Here is an 18,014-nt window from a genome sequence, read left to right as displayed (position 1 = left end):
GCCCTGCATTCTCCCAGTCAGATCCTTCTTTGCGAATTCCACCTAATTTGCTCATGGGTAACCAACCGCTATAAACAAATTAGTGGGCGGCACGGTGGCGCGGCGGTAGAGTTGCTGCCTGACAGCGAATGCAGCGCCGGAGACCCGGGTTCGATCCCGACTATGGGTGCTGTCTGTATGGAGTTTGTACGTTCTCCCCGTGACCTGCGTGGGTTTTCTCTGATCTTCGGTTTCCTCCCACACTCCAAAGACTTACAGGTTTGGAGGTTAATTGGCTTGGTAAATGTAAAAATTGTCCCTAGTGGGTATAGGATAGTGTTAATGTGCGGAGATCGCTGGTCGGAGCGGACCTGGTGGGCGGAAAGGGCCTGTTCCGCGCTGTATCTCTAAACTAGACTAAGCTAACTTACACCATCTTGTGCTGTAGTGTGGCATAAATATCAAATGCTGTGGTCTGGTGGAAAGGCAATGCACATAAAGGGTTTTCTAAAGGGAGAACAAAAAATGCTGAAAACACACAAACCCAGACATTCTTTAGTTATCAGAGATGGGTGTGCACGAGTATTGTGCAATGCACATGTGCAAATAGTTTAGTTTAGTTTAGAGTTACAGCATGGAAACAAGCCTTCGGCCCTCCGAGTCCATGCCAACCATCAATCACCTGTTCACACTTGTCCTATGTTATCCCACTTTGGCATCAAGCCCTACGCACTGCAGCAATTTTAGCGGCCAACAAACTCGCAAGACTTTGGGATGTGGGAGGAAAACCAGACCACCCAGAAAAACCGATGCAGTCACAGGGAGAACATGCAAACTCCACAAGGACGGGACCCGAGACCAGGGTCAAACCTGACGAGACGGCAGCTCTACCAGTTGCACCTCTGTGCCACAATGTCATTCTATCGTGCATGATGCACACTCAGCACTAGAGGAATGACTTGCACAAGTAAATGCTCACAAAGGCTATCAGCCCAAAACAGGTGAGTTGTGGAGCACTTGCAAATCGGGGATTGGTGGGAGTATGTGGTGAGAACATCATAGTCAGATCAACGGTGTTTAGATATGTAATTGGGTATGAAGGGGAGCTATGGTTGGAGAGGGGAGTCAGAAATGTAATCTGACCAAGGTCAATGGGAATTAAAGTCAGATTAAAATCAGCAACAATGATCCGAAGAAGGGTCTCGACCCAAAACGTCACCCATTCCTTCTCTCCAGAGATGCTGCCGCCTGTCCCGCTGAGTTACTCCAGCTTTTTGAGTCTACAATGGGGGCGTGGTCTGTATGTGTGAGGGAAAATTATAAGACAAAAGAAAATAAAGAACTTCCTTAAAAAGTTCCTGTATCACCTAAAGAGGATCTAAAGAGATGGATGAGTTAGGGGCTCATCCATTAATATTGCTAAATGTCAATATATTGAAGCAGCTGCCCTATATTTAACCTCTACCTCCTCAGGCAGCTCATTCTATTGACCCACAACCCTTGATATGAAAAAACTTCCCTTGGGGTTTCTATTAAACCTTTTCCCCTCTCGGCTTAAACCTACAGTATGTGTCCTGGTTCTTGATTCCTCTACAATAGATTGCTTCAGCACTAATAAATAAATCAATCATAGTGCACATAAAGAGACCAGTTAACAGATCTTATTCTTGGGGAGAATTGTCTAATATACAAATTTACTTAATTTTCAAGAATATGGCACATTGCTACTGCCTCCAGTGACCCAGGTTCAAGCCTGATCTTGGGTACTATTTGGAGTTTTTGCATTCTCCTCCAGACCAGGAATTTCAGCTTCCTTCACCACCCCAACCCCTCTCACCACTCCTCCCCTCCCCTGTAAGAGAGGATGTTTTCTTTTTTTTTTAGAAAATAAGAGGCAAATGGATTGTTTTGCATGGAGATGGTATTGGCCTGACGGACTGAATAGCCTATTCCTGTGTTAAAAAAACAAGTTAATCCACTTTTGAAAACTACTATTGAATCTGTACCCACATTCTTTCCCTACTTCAAAATAATTGTGATTCATTGTGTAAAAGTAAAAATTCTCCTTAATTTAACTTTCTGGTTCATTTAACATTTATATTAAAGCTGTTGTCTGTCTACTAATTATCCCGTAATAACAATAAAAATAGAAAACGCTGAAATACTCAGCAGGTCAGACCGCATCTGTGGGAAGAGAAACAGAGCAGCTCACTTTTAAACCCATTGATGTAGGAACTCAGCACCAGGCAGCTTCTTGGATGGATACAGTCTGAAGAAAGGTCTTGAAAGGATCGTCTTATGTCAAATTCCCTTCGCAGAAGCTGCCTGGCCCACAAAGTTCCTTCTCCAGCTTGCTTCTTGCTTAAGATTCCAGCAGCTGCTGACCTCTTGTTTCTCCACTTTGCTAACTCTCCCTTTGGTGGAAGTAATTCTTATTTATTCGACTAGAACCACTGCAGATGCACTCTTTCTTTGTCACTGGCAGTTTTATCCCGTGAAAGTTAGCTGACCACTCATGAGTCTTCCATTGGAATCTAAGCTGTCCTGAGGTAACTGGAGAAGTGAGATGCCAAACACTCATTGCATGTTTAAAGAGGTATAACTGGTTTTAACTGTTTCTCTGGAAGAGATTAATTCTGTGCATTACGAGAAAACATGAGATAACAATAGCACGAAGCAGAAGTGAAGCCACTGGATTTCTCTTCAACCCATTGATATGTTTTAAGAGGTAACAAAATCCAACCTTCAGGACGTAGGATGCAGGTGTGCTGGTTGTCACTGAGGAAGAATCCCTCCCGACAGCGGCACTCGTAGCTTCCCATCATATTGACACAGATCTGCTGGCATCCACCATTACTATCTCCACATTCATCAACATCTGGAGAAAGGAAAACAGAAGTCATTAAAAATCACTGATGACATTAAATCCCAATACATTGAACCTGACATCATTTCTTCTTGAAGTATTATGGGGGGGGGGGGGGGGGGGGGATGGGGGGGGGAGAATAGCTGGAAGAGATGAGGGGCAGGTCAAAGGCTAGCAGATTATTAGCCGACACAGGTTATCTGATAGGCAGATGTTTATACAATAGCCAGTGAAGACAAGACAGAAGATGCAAGACAAACGGATTGAAGAGTTGCGAAATGTGAAGCTGGGGGAAGGAATGTGGGTGGAAAGGGAGAGGGAGGGGAGAAATAGTCGCAAATCCAGGTTGGACACAGGGGAGAGAGGGAAGGGAAAGTGGCGGGGATGTTATAAAATCAGAATGTTATGTCAAAAAGTGCAACAAATCCTCCAAGTGATGTAACACTGAGAGGCTTCTCCCAACTTTGCCATTTCTGTGGGAAGAAGATGCAGTGTGATATGGCTTTAGATTCATTGAATCATACAGCATAGGCTTCAGTTCATCAGTTACAAACAATTGAAAAGGCCCTTGACCACATGAGTCATCAGAAGGTCATTAAGTTGGATCAGGAATGGACCACAGGGTCCTCCACCTGAGGCCTGATTTCCACACAGACGGATTGCTTTGTGGGATGGCTATAGCATTCGATGTTGGATCTGCACAAATGCAAAACTGAAGCCTGAATTCAGGGATAGTAAGGGAACAAGCTTGAGTTTCCAGCCAGGTCACAAGAATATAAGAACATAGAATATAGAAGCAGGAGTAGGCCACTCAGCCCCTCAAGCCTGCCCCATCGTTGAATATGACTGTGGCTGAACTGTCTCAGGTTTCATTTTCTCTTCTGTTGCATTTGTAGATACTCAGATCCATGATCTTTCCAAAATGTGTCTATTTCCTCTAAATACTCTTAATAATTCAGCTCCCCAAACCTCTGAGATAGAAAATTTGAGAGATTCATTTGGAAACCTACAGTTTCAAATGATTGTTTCCTAATCACAAATGATCGTGTCCTTACTTCTGAGATTCTTCTACTGGTGGAAAGATCTCCATGACAACCATGTTATGCCTCCCTCAAGCACAATCCAACCCATTAATAAAGAGAGAAAAGAGATGGGGAGGGGAAGTTGGGGTAGAAAGGAATGATGAAGAGAAAAGATAGAGATCTGTTTGGGGTCTAGACATAGGTTGTCAAAATAACAAATACTTTACAAACCGGCAGTTGTAAACAGAGAAGTAACTATGAAACAGAGACATAGAGACCACAACTGTGGATAGAGACAGTGAGTAATTTTTTTAAATGTATTGTTAAATCCTTTGGACTTTGATGTGCAGAGTTGGAAGATGAAGTGTTAATCCTGAAACTTACGTTGGGCATTGTTTGTAGCAATACACAAGGCGGAAAACAGACTTCAGAGAGTGGAACAGAGAATTAAAGTGACAGGTATGTGGAATCTCAACACCTCCATTAAACCTGCAAGTGCAACCCTGTCACAGGTGTAGGACGGAACTGCAGACGCTGGTTTAAACCCACGATAGACACAAAAAGCTGGAGTAACTCAGCGGGTCAGGCAGCATGTCTGGAGAAAAGGAATAGGTGACGATTTGGGTCGAGACCCTTCTTCAGACTGAGAGTCAAGGGAACATAACATTACATTACATTACTTCTCTATCGCAAACCCACTGTTATGTATCTAACTTCAGTCTCCCATATTGTTCCAAAGATTGTTAACTTGGCAGTTTTAGTTGGCACACTGTCATGGACCTCCCCTTCTCTGCTACATAAGATATGCGTGTGTTTTTTTACCTTAACCAATTCATGTTGCCAAGAGTATTCAATGTTTTCTGCACTTGGTTTGGATTTCTAGCATTTTAACTTATATGCTCCGTTAAAATGACACCTCTTGTACTCTCTCAAGTGGACACAAGTGGATTCAATAGCACTTGTCAAAGAGCAAAACAGTTTGTCCAACGTCCTGGCCAATATTTACTCATCACTCAACATTTTCTCAACAAATCCATCTATCACTTCCTGACATTCAATTGTATGAACATAATTGAATCTCCCACTGTCAATTACCTAGGGTTTTCTATTGACCAGAAACTGAAATGTAGTAGCCGTATACATATATGGTGGCTACAGGAACAGGTCTGACCTAAGAATCCTGTGACGAGTAACTCACCCACTAACCCACAAAAGCCTGTTATCATCCACAAGGCTCGTCAGGAGTATGATGAATACATCCCAATTGCCTGAATGGTCCAGCTTCAACAAAACCCAGGAAGCTCAACACCAGGCAGGACAATGTAGCCGCTGGATTGGCATCCCATCCACCTATTCACTCACTCCACTACCGATGAACAGTAACAGCAGTGTGTACATCGACAGAAGGTACTGTAGCAACTCACCACGACTCCTTAGTCAGCACCTTCCAAACCCCACAACCTCTACAATCTAGAAAACAAGGACAGCCACCACCTGGAAGTTGGCCTCCAAGCGACGCGCCATCCTGCCTTGGAAATATATTACCATTCCTTCACCGTTGTGAGGTTAAAATTGTTGAACTCCCTCCCTAAGAGGTAGCGGGTATACCCACACCACAGAGACTGGTGGACGTTGAAACTGCTGAAGTCACTGAGCCTCAAGCCTGCTCCACCATTCAATAAACCCATTGCACAACTAGTAAAGTGACTGAGGGACCCAAGTCCAATCCTGACCTCGGGTGCTGTCCATGTGAAGTGTGCAGATTCTCCCTGTTTGCATGGGCTTCCCCTGAGTGCACTGCTTTCCTCCCACATCCTAAAGATGTGCAGCCACAAGGAACTGCAGATGCTGGAAGCTTGCATTGAACATAAAATGTTGGAGTAACTCAACAGGTCAGGCAGCACCTCGGGAGGTAATGGAGAGGCAACGTTTCGGGTCAGGATCCTTCTTCACACAGCAAGTCTGAAGAAGGGTCACAATCCGAAACATAGCCTGGCTACATCTTCTAGAGATGCAGCCTGACCCTCTGAGTTATGTCAGCACTTTAAGTTCTACTCCGAAAGATGTGATAGGTTGGAAGATTAGTTGGCCATTGTAAATTGTCCTTGATGTGTCGGTGGGTAGGGGAATCTGGAGGAAATTGTTGACAATATGAGGGAACTAAACAAAGGATTATTGTAGGAATGTTGTTTAGTTGAGTCGGCGTGGGCTTGATGTTTCAAAGGGCCTGTTTCTGCACTATATCTGTCTGTGACTCTTCTAGCAGCTTAGCAACTTTCCCACTGGGAACCATTCAGATTAAACAAACAGTTTCCCAAAAATTGACAAAATGCAGTTTGTGATTAAATAGTAAAGACATATGGCTTATTTTTACTTTATTGAAGTACTTTTTGCATCACGTCGTGTTATCGTAAATGAACGTGTGATTAGAGTATCAACATTTGTAAATTGGAGCATGAAGGCTTACACTGGCAAGTCACATCTTCACAGGACAAACGTGGAGACATTCCCAACACAACTTTGCTTTTTGGGAAGAAAATGAATTTATTTTCTGAAGTGGAACTTGAAGTAAGCTCAAGGATTGTGGAGTAGATATGGGGAAGTACTAGACTCGAGGGGAATATTTGAAAGACTGAATGAAGTAGCTCAGATTTCTAAGTCAGTAAACTTGCTCCCTCATGATGAATCTGGCCAGCTGTCAGCGACAACATCCGTGACTACTTTGTTCAGCCTACACCCCATGCATTTTACCCCGAACAGCGCCAGTTCCTAAAGATCTAATTAAATATTATTAAAAGTTACAGTGATTTTATATCCAAGTCTTGCCTGAATAATTGGCATCTAATCGCAAATTTAGTCGTTTTTTTTTTAAACAAGAAACTAAAATTGGCCGAGGATAAAAATGACAAAAGGATAAAATGGAAATCTGAAATAAAAACAGAAAATGGCAGAAACACAAATCAATCAGAGCAGAAAAAAGGATAATGTTTCAAATGAACCTCTTTGTTAGAGTCAATCTTTTACAGATGGTTTACATGGCATCTGGAGCCATTATATTTTAAATAAAACCAACAAATAAACAGCATCTTTAATGAACAGGATCCACTACCTTCACTACCTTCCACGACCTGCGTATATATATATATATATATATTATATATATATATATATAAAAATAATCGTGAAAAAAGATTTGCCTACTAATTTAGAGCCTTTTTTTTGTTTTTTTTGAGATACAGCGCGAAACAGGGCCTTCGGCCCACTGACTCCATGCCGCCCAGCGATCCCCGCACATTAACATTATCCTACACACACTAGGGACAATTTTTACATTTTTACCCAGTCAATTAACCTACAAACCTGTACGTCTTTGGACTGTGGGAGGAAACCGAAGATCTTGGAGAAAACCCACTCAGGTCACGGGGAGAACGTACAAACTCCGTACAGACGGCGCCCATAGTCAGGATCGAACCTGAGTCTCCGGCGCGGCATTCGCTGTAAGGCAACAACTCTACCGCTGCGCCACCCTGCCGCAATGTTAACTGATTATCCCACATACCTATTTGTGTTAGTGTTATTATCCTGCCACATTCTGGTGTTAATATAAATGTTAATATAATTTGTCCAACATATTATTGTCCAACGTATTAACATGATTGTCCACCATATAAAGTGATGTAAAAAAGATTTTTCTGCTTTACACAACTGCGTTAATCTAATTTTCCTACTAATCATACTTATTTTAATTTGTATTTCCGAAAATGCAATTTTCCAAGTATATAAAATTTATGTAAAATAAGACCAGAAGCAAGGATGTTAATGCAATTTGCCTTTACTACATTGCTATAATGTTCCAGGTAAATGCAGGCATTTTAAAAATCATTTGTTTACTATGTACAAACGTTAATGCAATGTACCTGCTGCACGATCAATAATAGTGAAAGAAAATGTAATTTAATAATGCCTCTTGTAATATTTAGTGGTTACATCCAAAATCTCATCATTTAGGTAAATGTATTTCAAAAGTTGAGAAAAACGTTGAAATATCTGTAAAATAATTGGCATGTGTCATAAATTATGAATGAGGCATTTTTAATAGATTCCATAGTAATGGAAACTGGTTTGAACAATTTGCATGATGTAAGTGATATGTATTTTTTTTAAATTATCAATAATAGGCAGCTTCCAATAAAATCTGCTTTGAAACAGTTCATAATTTAAAGCACACATTTTTTTTCTTACACATAAAGTCTTAGATGAAAAAACCTAAGCACTGTGTTAGAATTCTCAGCAGTAAGACAAAGAGTACTATTAAACATCCACCAGTCAGTCACCCACCCACACCAGTTAGTTTTGATCCACTGATTACAAGTTGGCTTTCCCTCCTGTACTTTGCTTCAATGCCTCTACAGCTTCTTGGGCACGTTAGCAATAAAAGGTTTTGAATAGGTTTTGAAGATGATCTTTTTCTTGATTAGAACTATCGCCTTGTAGTGGGCTGAAGTTCTCTTCATTAACTCCAGGGGTAAGTGACAAGACCATCCATTTTATGTGAGTCTGTACAAATGCAGGGGAGCTGCAATATTATCTGGTGATCATTGTGCCATGCACTGTCAGCAAGACTTGCTGAAATGTGACATTGCCATTATAACCAATTCATCGTCATTGTCAGCGTTAAACCATTAAACGATATGACAGTGAGATTTCAAGAACTACACACTCAACATCCATAATTATATTTTTTTTAATGCATATATTATTGCTCATTTGCTTGCAACGTTCACAGATGAACTGGAGCATCTCCACCTCTGTGACAGATTGCTGTGGGTTCAAGACTGTGTCTGTGCTTTAAGTGCATAACTTGACTCAGATTTGGTAAGGCAGAGGTCTTGGGGAAGGAATTAGGCTTTAATCAATTCAGCTGAATGCGTGCAAGTGCAGAGTCCACAAGTTCAACTCCCCTCCTGCACATTGATGTTAATGTAATTGAATGTGACAAGGTGATGAAAACCATTTTTCCTGCAAGGTTTATCTCTTTCTTTAATTCAAAAGCTCTTTTGTTGTACAGGGAATTATGAAAGATTCCTATAACAGATTCCTCATTCATACTGGATTACTACCATCAAATTAACTGGTCATTTATTTCCCAATAATTGTAGGATAACATATGATCTGATGTTTGCTTATAGAGGGCGGCACAGTGGTAGAGTTGCTGCCTTAAAGCGCCAGAGACCTAGGTTTGATCCTATCGATGGGTACTGTCGTACGGTGTTTGCACATTCTCCTTGTGACCGCGTTGGTTTTCTCCGGTGCTCCGGTTTCCTCACACATCCCAACAATGTGCAGGTTTGTAGGTTATGTAGGATCTGTATATTGTTCCTAGGGCGTAGGATGTGAATATGGGATAACATAAAACTAGTGAATGGGTGATTATTGGTCGGAATGGATTCGCTGGGCCAAAAGTGTTTCCACACTGTTTCTCTAAACTAAACAACAGTGACTCTCCTTAATTGGCAGTGAACAATTTTTAAATGTCCCAAGGCAATGAGAAATTCTACATCACAGTGGAAGTGTGAGGTCTTCTTCTAATCTGCCCCAACATGATCAGAGCAACTATTTTGATTTCAGAGCTAAATGAAGTCACCACAACTTGCAGAACCACAATAAAGGTTTAAAGCAAAACAACATCACAATTCAGAAGTTGGTCCCTGTGTTTAGAAAGTGCAAGCTAAATACTGAGCAATTCATGCTGAGGCACAGTGATTTTCCACTGGAAAAGACCCATATTCATGATAGACAATTTCGAAGAGGATTTACATTATCAAAGAAAGATTTTGACCCTGAAAAGTAATGGATCCACAAGTGAAGGACTATACTTAGTCTAAAATCCAACATGGTATGATTGTAATTTGCTCAGAATGTTGAAGGAATTCATAGTTATCATCCAAGAAAGTTACCTCCAAGGATCCAACAATCCTTTCCCTTTTCCATTCTCAGCTGTTGCTGGCGCCAGTTCCAGCAAATCCCGAAAACCAGCATCTCTGATTCTATCAAGATGGTTTAACAGCCAATCTAAATAAAGAATTCTCACGGCATATGAGAAAGTAGAAAGCACAATTTTAAGTGAATCCTTGAAACATCTGGGAAATTCAGGTCACTGATTGTCTGGGAGACATTGGCCTGATATGAACCGGTCCTGCTGAGCCGGATGGTCACATCGCACAGTGAACCGGCACAGATCTGCTTGCACTTTATTCTGTTTTAAAACTGTTACAATTTGTTTCATTGGGTTGTTTAAATTAGTACTGACTAGCTAATTCATTTATTGCATCGTATGGGAGGCGCATTCCCAATCTCGTTGTACCCCTGTACAATGACAATAAAGATATATTGTATTGTATTGTATACAGAGTGATTGGGTCATGGTTCATGGCAAGAGATGAGGAAGGGTGGCACAGTGGCGCATTGGTAGAGTTGTTGCCTTACAGCACTTGCAGCACTGGAGACCCGGGTTTGAACCCGACTACGGGTGCTGTCTGTATGGAGTTTGTACGTTCTGCCCGTAACCTCGAGGGTATTCTCCAAGATCTTCGGTTTCTTCACACACCCCAAAGACGTACAGGTTTGTAGATTAATTGGCTTGGTAGAAATGTGAATTGTCCCTAGTGTGTGTAGGATAGTGTTAATGTGCGGGGATCGCCGGTTGGTGCGGACTCGGTGGGGCGAAGGGCCTGTTTCCGCGCTGTATCTCTAAACAAAACTAAACTAAAGAAACTAAAGTATGTGAGATAGAGGTCGGTGAGTTTCAACCATACCAGCACTACCCTTGTCAGTGGCTCTTGTGACAATATCAGGGCTCGTCTTCAGTGAGAAGAGTGGTGCACTTTCAGGAAAAATAGATTAGAGTGAATAAGGAGTATGGAAAATTGAGATGGTTGATGTAGCGCCTGCTGTTGATGATGAATACATTTAGGGAGGGAAGAAGCCAGGACGAAGGGCTCAGAAGACTCCAACATTCTGGATGTGCGAGAAAGACAATTTTCCTACTTTCAAATGCATTTAATAAAAACTATAGACTCTGGTAGCTAAAGCTAGGACAGGAGAATCTGCCACCTAACAGTATCATGAGTTTCATTGTTTTTCAGAAAACGGGGCTTCCCCTCCTCCATTATAGATGAGGCTCTCACTAGGGTCTCTTCTACATCCCGCAGCTCCGCTCTTGCTCCCCCTCCCCCCACTCGCAACAAGGACAGGATCCCCCTCGTTCTCACCTTCCACCCCACCAGCCAGCGGATCCAACATATCATCCACCAACATTTCCGTCACCTACAACGGGACCCCACCACTGGCCATATCTTCCCATCCCCTCCCCTCTCTGCGTTCCGCAGAGACCGTTCCCTCCGCAACTCCCTGGTCCACTCGTCCCTTCCTACCCAAACCACCCTAACCCCGGGCACTTTCCCTTGCAACCGCACGAGATGCAACACCTGTCCCTTTACCTCCCCCCTCAACTCCATCAAAGGACCCAAACAGTCTTTCCAGGTGAGACAGAGGTTCACCTGCACCTCCTCCAACCTCATCTATTGCATCCGCTGCTCTAGATGTCAACTTATTTATATCGGCGAAACCAAGCGCAGGCTCGGCGATCGCTTCGCTGAACACCTGCGCTCGGTCCGCATTAACGCAACTGATCTCCCGGTGGCCCAGCACTTTAACTCCCCCTCCCATTCCCAGTCTGACCTCTCTGTCATGGGCCTCCTCCAGTGCCACAGTGAGGCCCGCCGGAAATTGGAGGAGCAGCACCTCATATTTCGCCTGGGCAGTTTGCGGCCCGGTGGTATGAACGTCGACTTCTCCAACTTCAGATAGCTCCTCTGTCCCTCCCTTCCCCTCCTCCTTCCCGGATCTCCCTCTATCTTCCTGTCTCCACCTATATCCTTCCTTTGTCCCACCCCCGACATCAGTCTGAAGAGGGGTCTCGACCCGAAACGTCACCCATTCCTTCTCACCCGAGATGCTGCCTGACCTGCTGAGTTACTCCAGCATTTTGTGAATAGTATCATGAGTTTCATCGATTGAAAATCTAAGTTAAAATTTCCCCAGTTATTCTTGTTGTAAAATACTCTGATTGATGGTATAGTTGTGTTTAGAATCTTATGTTAAATTTGCACAGAAGACTCTCTCATCCCAAAGAAAATCAATTTTATCTCTGAGAAATGATGATGAGGAAGAATTTCTTTTGCCAGAGAATGGTGAAGATGTGGAATTTATGGTCACATATGACTGTGGAGGCCAAGTCTTCTTATCGAGTCCACATCACAAGATTGGAAATTGTTCAGCCAGAGATGAACACCCTCCTCAGCATCTGCACACAATGGCACCTTGTGCTTCTTGTGCGTAGTGGTGGAAAGATTGGTGGAAAAAGGGCCGTGACACGCACACTCTTTCCTTGACCCCAAGGCCAAGTCATTTGGTATTTTTAAAGCAGAGATTGATAGGTTCTTGATTAGTAAGGGCGTTAAAGGTTGCAGGGAGAAGGCAGAAGATTGGGGTTGAGGGGGAAAAATCAGCCTTGATCAAAAGGCAGAGCAGGGTGGCGATGGGCTGAATGGCCTAATTCTGCTCCTTGTTCCTAAGGTCCTATGAATCATAATTTCCCATATAAATGTTTAATAATATAATGTTTTGGATTTGCTTGAGGGGACTTGCTGCATGCAGTTGATTACCAGTTACTCGAATCCCTCAATCGAACCCTCTCGACACCCAAAAGGCATATCTCACTGATCCAGATACAGGAGCTGACTTGGCCCCGAACAGCATCATGACTCCACATATCAACAGGCCAGATACATTCAAATATACTCAAAGAGCGCTCATCTTATTCTTACCTGCAACCTCAATATCTCCCTAATAAGGCTCCTATCATATCAGTGCTGGGGATTTGCAGCGCACTCCTGCCCCACCACAAGGAGTTGAGGCAGAGGAGTGGAGCTGGAAATCACTGGCAGAGCTCAGCCACGAGGTTCGGGACATCCACATTCACATGTTAATGCTGAAAACTAGCAGCATTTACACTGAGAAAGAGCAGAAACCTCATGTAAAATCACTGGCAAGACACAGCAAAATCTTGGCCAAAATCTAAATTATCACCATTGCAGCACACGCTGAGGGTGCTTAACACTTTAATGAAGCACACCTAACCTCTGGATACTGGTATCAGAGCTTTGATGTCCAGGGTATTAAGTTTTACCAAGCTGAACATGAAGTTAAGATAAATCAGCTGTGATCTTACTGAGACTAAATGACCTACCTCGCTCGGTCCGTGTAGACTTGATTCAGTACTTGACATAAAATCAACGATAATAAGCATGTGCTTTTGCTTAAAGAAATGGATCTTCGGACCATGAATGTTCTCAGCACCTTATTCATCTTACTTATTCATTACACGTCAGGCCCGAGCCAGTACAAATATAATATATTTGGGCTGTTGAATTATAATGACATATTCTGACAAATATTAAGTAATATTGAGTGAAAATGATGTAACATTAATTATTACATAAACTCTGCATCCTCCGATCAGATGATATATTTTTATCCCAGTGCTCTTCATTTCCATTTAGACTGCAGATTTCCTAAATGTACATGGTTTCCTTCCTTATCAGATGTCATGCCTATAAATGAATAATAGATTACTTTGATGATAATTTGCCAACTAGTCATGAAATATGGCAACAAGGAACTGCAGATGCTGTTTTACAAAAAAAGACACAAAGTACTGGAGTAACTTAGCAAATCAGGCTGAAGAACATGGATAGGTGACTATTTGGGACAGACCCTTCTTCAGACTAAGTGGGGGGGGGGAAGAGAGAAAGCTGGAAGAGAGGTGCGGCAGGTAACAGGTTGGTACGTGTTTTATTTACGGTAAACAGACGGATGAATAAAGGCCGAAGAAAAAAAAGACATGGTGTGAGATAAAAAGAGTGAAGAGCTGAGAATTATGAAGCTAGAGGAAGGGGAGGGGGAAAATAGGTGCGAGTCCAGATGGGACACAGGGGAAAGAGAGGGAGGGAAGAAGAGGATTGTTTTGGGGAAAGAGGTGGATGGGGTTGATAGTTACCTAAAATTGGAGAAATCAATGTTCATACCATTGGGTTGTAAGCTACAAGCGGAATATGAGGTGGTGTTCCTTCAGTGTGCATGTGGCCTCATTCTGACAATGGAGGAGCCCAGAACAGGAAGGTCAATATGAGAAAGGGAAGGGGAGTTAAAATGGTTAGCAACTGGGAGATGTGGCAGGTCTGGGGCGGAGTGTTTGGCGAAATGGTCGCTGAGTCTATGCTTAGTCTTGCCGATGCACAGGAGGCTACATCGGGAACACCGGATACAGGAGATGAAGTTTGAGGAAGAGCACATGGACCTCTGTTTCACCTGGAAGGACTGCTGAGGTCCCTGGATGGAGGTGAGGGAGGAGCTATCGGGACAGGTGTTACATCTCCTGTAGTTGGAGGGGAAGGTACCTGGGGAGGGGATAGTTGAGTAGGAAGGGATGAGTGAATTAAGGAGTTGCAGAGGCAGCGGTCTCTGTAGAAGGCAGAAAGCAATGGGGATGGGAAGATGTGACTGGTGGTGGAATGACGTTGGAAGTGACAAAAAAGTATTCTCTAGTGCAAGTTATGTGCACAGCATCCTCACCAAAGGTGGTGCAGCAGTAGAGTTGATGCCTTACAGCGCCAGAGACCTGGGTTTGATCCTGACTACGGGTGCTGTCTATACGGAGTTTGTACGTTCTTCCTGTGACTGCGTGTGTTTTCTCCAGATGCTTCGGTTTCCTCCTTTACTCCAAAACCATGCAGGTTTGTACATTAATTGGATTCTGTAAATTGCCCTAGTTTGTAAGGTAGACTGGGTCATCGATGGTTGGCATGGGCTCGGTGGGCCGAAGGGCCTGTTTCCACACTCAGTCTAAACTAATCAAGTGTCTTTTTTGGCACATACTGTAAATAATTCAAGCTCATTATTCCTTTAAAAACGAATGAAACTAAAATCTCTGTGTCCTTCAATTCAACGTCTATGCGTTATTTATTAATACATTTCTGTTATATGTTCATATCTCCCCTGAAATTTGTTCAGTAGATATCCATGCCTGCATTTGGCTTCCTCTAATGACCAGGTATTTCGATAAAAACATCTTGCTTTCATTTCTGCAGTGATGCTCAACTACCTTTATGGAGGGAGCTCCACTAACACAAGCTAATTCACCAAATACAGTAGAATTGCACAATGGACCATGCACAAATGTGCAGACTCTCATTTCAAAAACAAACAAAAAACATACCGAGTTTTTGGCCTTTCCAAAATGTTTAGCTTTAAGCAAAATGTGCTATTTCAGCATTGTATCGATATTGCTCATTTCAAATAAAAGACACTTGGAACCATAGACAATGGCATAGTCAGCACATACTTTATTCTGTGCCCACTCACTGCATGCAAGTTTAGACAAAAGATCTTTCTGTCCGCAATGGCATTTTACGAATTATGTTCCCCCAGATATGGTCTGCCTACACAGGATGAAATGTCACTTTTGATGTGGTTGCCGTTTAATTCTCTTACCTCTTGATCTTGTCACTTTGATTAATCTAATGTTGTCTGCCGTCAAGTACAGTTGCCTTTTTTCTTCGCTTGGCTGAGAGGTTCAAATTAAGCTTTTTATGCATTCCCTCTGGCCTTCCCCTTTTCTTAAAAAATAGTCTGCATCCTCGTCCATCACAGACATTGGAGACCAAAGTGCAGGATCTTTTCTAATGTTGCCGGATAAATGTTGCGTTCTCCGGAGAAATTGAGCTTTCTACTTTGTGCAGCTCCACCTCATTTATGTTAAAAGTCCCCACCACAGCAGCACAGTAGGGCAGCAGGTGGAGCTGCTGCCTCGCAGCGCCGGAGACTCGGGTCCGATCTTCACCTTGGCTGCGTCTGTTTGCTAGTTTCCCCTGCGACCACGTGGATTTCCTCCGGGTGCTCCGGATTCCTCCCACATCCCAAAGACGTGTGGGTTTGTCGGTTAATTGGCCCCTGTATTATTGCCTCCCTGTGTCGGGAGTGGATGCGAAAGTGGGAATAACATAGGATAAGTCCGATTGGGTGATTGATGGTCAGCCTGGGCACAATGGGCCGAAGGGCCTGTTTCCATGCTGTATTCTAAACTAAACCAAATTAATCTAAACACAGCATGGCATAGCATTAAAACGTTTGGATTTTCAGCCAACATACTGTAAGTAATGCAAAATTGCTTCATAATTCAATGCATTGAGAAAGCTGCAAAAACAAGATAACAAATATCCTTGCAAGCCTTAAGAAAAGGGAGCTATTGTATTTCTGGTTCAGATTTCTGGTTCAGATTGTATAATGGCCCAGATTTCACTTGGATTTGTGGCTGTGGATGTTGTTACATTTCAGGATTATCTGCTCTAGAAGTAGTACATTGCTTGGCTGTTGGTACCGGCAATGTTGTGGTGAAGAGGCTTGCGTGCCCCCATGATTCCGAGAGTGATACCGTCGGAACCACTAGCTTATGGTAGGGCCACCCATGGCGGTAAGGTCGAGGATGAGGGTCCAGACTAAGAACGATCCAACGTACAAGACCTCAACGGCAGACCAGGCGGACAAAGTTATCTTGAACTCAACGGCTGTGAGGGCTGCAACAGATCTATCAGCTCCAATCGTCTTGGTTCCCTTGCCATTGGAATTAGTTGATTGATTTGTGAAGGACCGTGTGCTTCTTGGGAGTGCAACATCAAGTACACGTTAAACAAACACGCACACAGGCGTCTTCGTTCTGTCATCGGAATGTAGACCATCATCCTTAACCTCGAGGGATAGCCACGACGATGGTACCAGCAAATGTTGCTTCACACACCAGTTCAAGCACGAGTGTTCTCCAGGGCCTGCTAGATGCTGACACAACATATCTCCTTCTCACAACTAGGTTTCTGATTCACAGTTTCCTCAGGTGAAGCAGAGAGTTAGAAGCCGGGCCTTTGTAGTACAACACAACCAAAGAGGCCTCTTTTTGGCACCTCTTGATTTGATGATCTTCTCATCATCTCTCCCCTCCAGTCCACTTGTAACATTGGCAAGAGCTGTGCCCATTTGGGTTATAGCCAGATTGTGCATGATGCAGCATGCAAGTTCAAGGTGAGTGATCTTCCCAGTGGTGTTCTCGAGCGAGGCTTCACACCAGTCCAGGCACCAGTACAATGACAGTCTTCACTATAAGTCCGCCTAGGCCTACGCGATCTCCCGGTTGCGAAACACTTTAATTCCCCTTCCCATACTGACCTTTCTGTCCTGGGTCGCCTCCTCTGTCAGAGTGAGGCTAAAGGCAAATTAGAGGAACAGCTCCTCATATTTTACCTGGGCAGCTTGCAACCCAGCAGTACGAATATTGATTTCTCTAACTTCGTAACCCTTGCTTTCCCTCTCTTTCCATCCCTCCCCCACCGTACTTCTCCGACTAGTTTCACTGTCTTCCTAATTACTGTTTACTGTCATTTACTGTTTGTTTGCCTGTTGTCACCGTCCCCACCGCCAACAATGAGCCATTGTACATTTCCGTGATCATAATCAGCTTTGTTCTGTCATTTTCATACCTTACCCTTCCATATCTCCAGTTTCCTTCCCCCCTAACTCTTAGTCTGAAGAAGGGTCTCGACCTGAAACATTACCCATTCCTTCTCTCCAGAGATGCTGCCTGTCCAGCATTTTGTGTTTATCTTCATTATAATGTGAATGGTTCTATGTTTTAGGGTAAATATGTATGGCAGGCGGGATTAAAAAAACACTATAAATTACACAACCATGGGAAGTTAGTCTGATCCCACCTGATATATGACATCACTGCTAGAAAAATTCCCTTTGTCCCTCTCCCATCTTCTCTGATACCTTGGCCAACATGTTTCTTTGTGCAGAAAGAAACTGCAGATGCTGGCTCATACCAAAGACAGACTCAGAATGCTGGAGTAACTCAACGGATCAAGCAGCATCTCTGGAGAAAAAGGATGGGTGACATTATGGGCCGCGACCCTTCTTCAGACCCCTTGAACTGAAAGAACCTGTTTCTTTCTTTCTCATTTCTGCAGAAGGGTTCC

At 43.2% G+C, this 18,014-nt stretch overlaps 1 protein-coding gene across 2 annotated transcripts in view; it reads right to left on the bottom strand.

Moving 5' to 3' along the window:
• The window catches only part of LOC144605411 (signal peptide, CUB and EGF-like domain-containing protein 3), a 252,372-nt gene that overhangs the window by 133,442 nt on the left and 100,916 nt on the right, over positions 1-18,014 (bottom strand). For both annotated transcript variants that reach the window (XM_078420626.1, XM_078420627.1), the window contains exon 4: positions 2,723-2,857. In XM_078420626.1, coding sequence (XP_078276752.1) covers positions 2,723-2,857 — 135 coding nt within the window. The remainder of the gene's footprint in view (positions 1-2,722; positions 2,858-18,014) is intronic.

Source organism: Rhinoraja longicauda, chromosome 24 (assembly GCF_053455715.1).
Source record: "Rhinoraja longicauda isolate Sanriku21f chromosome 24, sRhiLon1.1, whole genome shotgun sequence".
Taxonomy (NCBI): domain Eukaryota; kingdom Metazoa; phylum Chordata; class Chondrichthyes; order Rajiformes; family Arhynchobatidae; genus Rhinoraja; species Rhinoraja longicauda.
This window is presented reverse-complemented; position numbering and strand designations above follow the sequence as displayed.